This window comes from Nansenia antarctica, assembly GCF_963989245.1.
Source record: "Nansenia antarctica genome assembly, chromosome: 14".
Taxonomy (NCBI): Eukaryota; Metazoa; Chordata; class Actinopteri; order Argentiniformes; family Microstomatidae; genus Nansenia; species Nansenia antarctica.
This window is the reverse complement of record NC_137684.1, coordinates 26,390,123-26,397,780: the sequence shown is the minus strand read 5'-3', so window position 1 is coordinate 26,397,780 and position 7,658 is coordinate 26,390,123. Positions and strand designations below refer to the sequence as shown.

The 7,658-nt window shown below is 40.7% G+C and overlaps 1 protein-coding gene across 1 annotated transcript in view; it reads right to left on the bottom strand.

Annotated features, from left to right (window-relative positions):
* The window catches only part of atp2b1b (ATPase plasma membrane Ca2+ transporting 1b), a gene marked incomplete at both ends in the record, with an annotated part of 27,814 nt that extends 20,366 nt beyond the window's left edge, over positions 1-7,448 (bottom strand). Inside the window, 3 exons of the mRNA XM_080544753.1 lie at positions 14-271; positions 3,541-3,738; positions 7,244-7,448. Coding sequence (XP_080400879.1) covers positions 14-271; positions 3,541-3,738; positions 7,244-7,448 — 661 coding nt within the window. The remainder of the gene's footprint in view (positions 1-13; positions 272-3,540; positions 3,739-7,243) is intronic.
* Between the last annotated feature and the right edge of the window lie 210 nt (positions 7,449-7,658).

The following is a 7,658-nucleotide window of genomic DNA, read 5'->3' as shown; positions in this document are numbered from 1 at the left end:
GGCAGGTGTTTACCATATTTCACTTGTGCAACGTCCCCGACCACAATCTCCGCTACAGGGATCTGGATGACCTGGCCTCCGCGAACCACCGTGAACTTCTGCTCCTGCTCGATGCGGTTCTGCAGCCCTCGGAACTGCTTCTCTTTGCTCCAGTCGTTAAAGGCCGTCACCAGGACCACGCAGACCACAGAGAGGAGGATAGCTGCCCCCTCGATCCAGCCCGTGTCCACCTCGTCCTCGTCCTGCACCCCTCCTGCTGCCTTTCCACAATCTAGAACAAAAGCAGAGATATCGTGACGTTAGAATTATAAGGTTCTATCTCCATTTTTGTCAAAATTGAGTTTTTTACATAATCTGATCCATTAGGTGTTTATTAATGCCTGTGTGGTGTTATTTTTAGTCAGTAATTAATCAAATACAAAGGCTCCATCTCACAAAACATAATGGAATGTAAAAACGTTGACGCTCAATATCTCTGAACTGCCCTAAACGGAGATAGAACCTTATAATTCTAAGCTCACGATATGTTGAGTACACTTTTACATAACAATAATAATAATCATAATCATAATAATAATAATAATACATTAGACTTATATAGCGCTTTTCTAGACACTCAAAGACGCTTTACAAACTGAAAAGATTGAGTAGTACGGTAATAATAAAAAGAAACAAAAGGTAAATAGAAGAAAGTATAGGGGCCTAATTAAGGTAGTGCTGGGGACACATGGGAAGGGGAGGGGGAGAGGGTTAACTGGTGAAGGCGAGCTTGAAGAGGTGGGTTTTGAGGGCCTGTTTAAATGTTGGGAGGGTGTTATGAGATGAGATAATGATCTCATGACGTTGTTCTATTTTGTCTGCTTTAGTCTCTTCTAGATTCAAGCACTTCACCAAAGTGATTCGGGCCATGGGTGACATCTACTGATGTGTGTTGATCATGTGGGGGACACTGACCTGATGAAGACCATGTGGATCAAAACATGCTTGTGCATAATTAAGGCTTCATTAAAGGGGAACTCCACTCAAAACACTTTGTCAGCTTTGTTGCTCATCACCAGAAATATTATTGACATACAACATACACGGTGCCTTCGGAAAGTATTCAGAGCCCTTCACTTTTTCCCCACATTTTGTTGTGTTATAGACTAAATTTAAAAATGATTAAATTAAAAGGATTTGACATCAATCCACACACAATACCCCAGAATGACAAAACAAAAACATGTCTTTCGAAATATCAGTACATTTATTAAAATCGAAATGCAGAAATACCTCATGTAGCTACTTAACCTCATCTTATCCACCTCATTTTTCTGGTTTTCTGCTCGAAATGACATGCCCACAGTGAATATAGAATATCTCCACAATCACAAGGGCCTTCATAATGATATTGTTATCAAATGAAAGCTAACACCTGTGGGGTGGCTGTAGAAGTGTCAGAATCAAAATATATGTTACTGTGTCAGAGCAAATAGAGCTAGAACATTATAAAAATACAAATTCAGTCTCCGCCTAAAAAAACAACAGCTTTTACAGTGAATATCACCTTGGAAACCTGATAACCAAGCCCAAATCATCTAGGAATCAGTACTCCATGGTCTTATTAGTACTTGTGCCAAAGTCGATGCTAGTAATGTGAGCAAATGCAACTTTGTACCTGTTTTAGTACAGGTATGTTTAGGCGGACACCTATATGTTTAGGCCATTTGGAGATATGTTGGCACCATCTTTGACCTTTGACCTTTCTCATGTATCAGAATTTTATTTTTATTTTTTTGGGGGGGGGGGGATTTTTTTGGGTTGGCCGACCAATGGTATGGAAATTCGGCGTGGAAACCGGACATGACACATTCTCCAGTTGGAGAAAACTGGATGTGACTTAGGCCGTGTTTACCGTCTCTGTAAAAAAATGGTGGCATCGTATAGCATGCAAAGTTGTGAAAAAAACGTGATATCTTTGAAGAGAATTGATCGAGGTAAACTCTTTATATCACTTCGGATGCCCATGGGGGTCCGTTGGCTCCTATGAGGTTAAGTATTCAGACCCTCTGCTATGACGCTCTGTTGTGGTCGTAGTGCGGTGGTGTGCGTGTGTTCTTGTTGTCTACCTGTGTCTCTCCCCAGGTTATCGCCCTTTCCCCTCTCTATCGTCATGGTGACTGCATAAGTGAGGGCACAGGTACTCACTTTAGTCATCAGGGCTGGACGGTAAAGACCAGGAGGGATGTCCAGACGGGGCCGGTGGGCCGGTCGGCAGCTTATAGTGTGTGTGTTGTGTGTGTGTTGTAGTGTGTGTGTTGTGTGTGTGTTGTAGTGTGTGTGTTGTTTGCTCTAAACAGCTAAAGGCTCCAGTTGTTGTGTGTACTGGTTTCGGTTAGTTATAACTCTCTTTCAGAGGGAGTGTGTTTGTTAACCTTGTGTTTAGACTTCCGTTAATCAAACTGCTACCCTGCTAACGCAGGTTTCGCTTCCTGGTAGTGTTCAGTTAGCGTTTGAAAGTTTCTCGTAAAACATATTTTGTTTTGTTGTTAATAAATTATTGGTTTATTCATATTCCTCTGCTCGACTTTGCTTCTTTGTCCCATGGTCTCCCTTCATCCCCTGGATAACACTTGGGGACGTAAAATTAGCTAAAATAGTGGCCTTAATTCAACTCATTGAGTGATTTGTTCATGTTTAGGGGCGGCTGTGGCGCAGGAGGTAGAGTCGCCGCCTAATGATCACAAGGTTGGCAGATCGGCGGTTCGAGCCCCAGCTGGCCACATGTCCAAGTGTCCTTGGGCAAGACACTGAACCCCAAAATTGCTCCCAGTGAGCGGGCCAGCGCCTTGCATGGCAGCTTGCCGCCATTGGTGTGTGAATGGGTGAATGAGAGGCCGTTGTAAAGCGCTTTGGAGCAGCTTTGGAGCAGCAAAAAAGGCGCTATAAGTGCAGTCCATTTACCATGTTTAGCATTTTAGCTAATTTTAAGAGTGTCATATCAAAGGGTCTGAATACTTATGTACATGAGGTATTTCTGTATTTACATTTTTATAAATCTACTGAAATGTCAAAAAACTTGTTTTTGCTTTGTCATTCTGGGGTATTGTGTGTGGATTGATGGAAACAGTGAGCAGAGAGACAGTCAGTGTCATGAGAAGTATGCTGATTATGAGACAGGAAGTATGTAATTATGGATTTATCCAAGTCCACTAATGTTATTGCAATATACATATTACATATAGATGACCATCCCTAGGATGAATAAACCACAAGAAACTGATTTTTTAAATAACATCTACAGTATCTGTCTGCCTCTTCACTGAATTGAATCACCACAAGGTGTGACAAATTTCCATGTATCTGTCCAATTACCAATGACCAGCAAATTAGGCTATACGGGAAATGAACAATCCTAAAAAGGTAAAAAGCCATAATAGGTATTAGGATATGGACATTTTATATACTTTTGAAAATATGAGGTGCTGTTGATATAAGATCTGAAACACAAAACATTTTCAACACAGGCTTTGGTAGACTGAAACAATAGGTGATACTTACTTTCTCTATCGACGTCTGGAGGTCTATAAAAAGAAAGGCCTAATGACACTATGGCTGCCACCTCTAGAATGATTAGGGTCACATCTTGCAAGGCTTCCCATACTAATTGAAGAAACGTTTTTGGCTTTTTGGGAGGTATAAGGTTCTGTCCAAACTTTTCTTTTCTTCTTTCGATGTCCTCAGAATGTCCTGTTAACCCTAAGAAGGAACATAAAACACGAATCAACATCTGTGTGGCATTTTGTATCACTCACTTCCACAAACAGTAATAATAATAATAATAATAATAATAATAATAATAATAATAATGCATTTTATTTGTATTGCACTTTTCATTCAAAAGAATCTCAGAGTGCTACAGAGAGAAAAAACAACAACCGTAAAAACATAACAAGTTAAAAACAAAACAACCTAAAAACATAATAAGTTAAAAACATAGCCTAGTAAAAAAAAAAAAAAAAATCACAAGAATGAACACAGGTTCAGCAGTCAAAGGCCTTTTTGAAAAGAGTCCAGGCTCTGTACTGCCCTTAGCTGGCTAGGAAGGCTGTTCCACAGGCGCGGCGCAGCCAAACAGAATCAAATACAAGCTGTGCACAGACTCTGAGAATGACCTACTACAGATGTATCGATGAAATGTACATAGGGAGTGAAAATAAACCTGACAATAGAGAAGCATGATTGTGGTGAACAGCCTGGACAGTAAAGCATCACAAAAACAAACAAAGCTAACCGTTCCTAGAGTCCTGTGGCTGCAGTGGGGGTCCATATGCTGTCGCAACTAATCTTAAAACGGAAGATTTTGGTCTTCAAATATGTAAAAAAAACTTTAGTTCAGCCAGAGGAGAGTGTCACTTTCGTGTCCTACTTTTTATTTTATGTATTTTTTACCTGTTTTTGTTCTTAATTTTTCATTAAAATGAGGATGAGAATATAATGTTTTCCACTCGTTGTTTAGACAGCCCTGTAGTTTGAGGCACTCCATTCAATGAATACGTTATGTCCTCAAACCTCAAGATGTTTTTGGTTGCTGGCTGGATTAAAACTGCTTGTGTAGCTCGAATGCTTTTTGATGAGTGATGATGATTTTTCTATCCTATAGTCTGAAAAACTCATCAGAACTCAAATAGTCTGGAGTGCAACCATAGTCTCAGAAAAATACTAAATCCTGAAGGACATTTCAGAACAGGGTTAAACAACGCAAGACATCATCAGTCCACAAACAAACAACAACACTCTTAGATGCTAGGGTTAAACAACATTGACCTTTTCTTTTTATGAATTGAGCAACACATTAATGTACTGTAGGCCTGCGCAGTTTTCTATGAAAGAGGTTGTGCTTCATTGTGCAATGGAGGTTAAGAACATACGGATGACCGTAATTTAATCTTATGTGTAACCTCTTTGCACATAATCAATGATAAATAACTAACAAATACGGTATACTTTATTGATCCTTATTTTAATTTTTATTTTTTTCCCATTGTAAAATACATCAGAAACCAAACCAAATCACTTGTAAGATAGAAAGTTCAAGCATGAAAGATGTAGGCTAACATGTAAGATAGAAAGTTCAAGAATGTGTATGGTACAAGTAGGCTAGCACAAACATTGAGTTTTATTTCATCTGATGAGAGCGCTGCGTTTTGAACTAATGTTGTGAGACATGCCATATCTTTAGTTCCCCCCCTGGAGAGATGACTCCGTCGCTACGAGTCCCAAACAGGTCAACTGGCTCCTGTGGGCTGCTCGTGTGACTCCAGGCAGAGAGCATGTGGAGCAGCTTCTGCCTCCTCTGACCTACTGAGTTGGGTTAGTATGCTTATTGCTTACTGCCTCTAAATCCCTCTAAGCAAGGTAGCAGCTCCTTCTGACACTTTAAGCTTAGAGTCCAACTCTGAGTAAGAGCACCACCAGTGATGTTCACCCAATCACTGCATACTGCCGGCAGTCCTATAAGTTATAAAGCCAAAGGTTTTCGAGGGGTCAAAGCGAAGAAAAACAAAAGGATGAATAAATACGTTACACAAGCATGAGAGATTAGTCCCCATACCGAGCAATCAACTGCAAGGCTCAAGGTGAGTGGGATTACTTAAGGTAAATCAATCTGACCCCACCTGATTTATAGCACAGTGGTGAATGCTGTGTGTCTTTTTTGTGTCCGTCTAATGGATTTTTCCTATGTAGTCAAGCTGCTTGTGACATTTGAATGTTCTGTCAATCACATCTCAGTGGGTCGATCAGAAATGTGACAGCAGCTGGTGAGAGCGGGAACCGATCAAAATCAAATGTCCAATCAAATTCAAATCGATTTCAATGTTGTTGAAACTCAATGACACACTCACCAGTCATGCCAAAACATTACAATGCAATGGATTCCGTGAGTAATCCCCACTACTCTACACTAACTAGGTAGTAGTGGGGATTACTCACCCAATCCACTGCAGACTTGTTATCGGTTCCACCAGCTGCTGTCACAAGTGGTGAGAGAGCAGAAAAGGTTAGCGGTGTTTATTGAGTGTGCATGGGAAGGGCCAGGGAAATTAATAAATAACGGCAAGGCAAATGTCAAAAGACAGAAATTGTATGGAATATAGAAACAACCTTTGGCTCAAACAGCAGTGATGCTCACCTTTCCTTTTTAAGGAGTTTGAGTTAAATGCTGATTTATTCACAAACTACAGTATATTTTCCCTCACTATGAAAGTAGTTTATATAGCCTAAATGTTTTGCCACTGCCACACAATTTTAATAAAATAATACAACTTATTTCATAGTATGCCGTTCAATTCGCTGTATATTACCTTCTCATTCATTCAGGTGCTGTAATGGTGTGGAAAATGTTTTGTTGGCACACTTTGGGCCTCCAATCAATTATTGCTTGAATGCCACAGCCTATTTGAGTATTGTTGCTGACCATGTGCATCCCTTCATGGCCACAATGTGCCCATCTTCTAATGGCTACTTCCAGCATGATAACGCACCATGTCACAAAGTTGTGACAAAAGTTGTCTCAAACGTGTTTCATGGACATAATAACGAGTTCAGTGTTCTTCTGTGGCCTTCCCAGTCATCGGATCTGAATCCAATAGAACACCTTTGGGATGTGGTAGAACGGGAGATTCACAGTTTGAAAGTGCTCCTGTCTATCTTCACTATCTCTATCCAATAAAAATATAAATATAAATGGGACTGCCCCACTCAGAAAACCTGCAGGAATTGTGTGATGCAATCATGTCATCACGAAAGGAATGTTTCCAACATCTTGTAGAATCAATGCCACAAAGAATTGAGGCTGTTTTGAAGGGAGGCCCTACCCAGTATTATTATAGTGTTCCTAACAAAGTGTTCTGTGAGTGTATGTCTGGAGACTAGTGCGGTAGGAGAAACACATATCTCATACAAACATGGCACAGAAATGTTACCATTACGTGTGGAGCAGGTCCTTTGAGGATTTAACAAACAAGCAAACAAAAAAAGGACCACAAGAGGTGTAACCAAAGCCAATGTCAATACTGGACATGCTGACCTGGCCTATTCTATGTCAAGTTATGTTGTTATGGGCAGGGTTGTGCCAGTTTAACTTCAGTTCAGTCAATATAAGAAATGACTCAAACCCTGTGATTGTTTGCAAGAGGAGCAATTGAAAAGCAGAGCATTACCAAACACATATGAAAACTAAAATGCTCAACAATATATTTACCTTCAACAGGTGACGTTCTTAACCTGGAACAGAGTCCCGGGACATCTCCGTAACATTCTTGGATTCGACATATTCCCTCGTCTCCTCTGAGTTCCATGAGGGAGCGCAGCTCTTTAAGCGAGCAGTTAAAATAATCTCCATCGTGATTGGCCTCGGCCGCGGCATGTCGGCCATGCTTCGACCCACGGAAAGAGTTGCTGGCCATTATCTCCTCTGTTGTCACACCACACAAGGGTAGTGTTGAGAGAGAGAGAGAGAGGCTTTCCCAGAAAGGAGAGTAAAGTCCTCACTGGCAATATCCCGTATTTCCCATAAAACGCAGTAATTCCTCAGGGATGTAGTTTGCTTGACTCCAGAGAACGTGACTTGGATACGTAGAAAGCCATTTCCATTTGATTCCGACACGCCCGCTCTC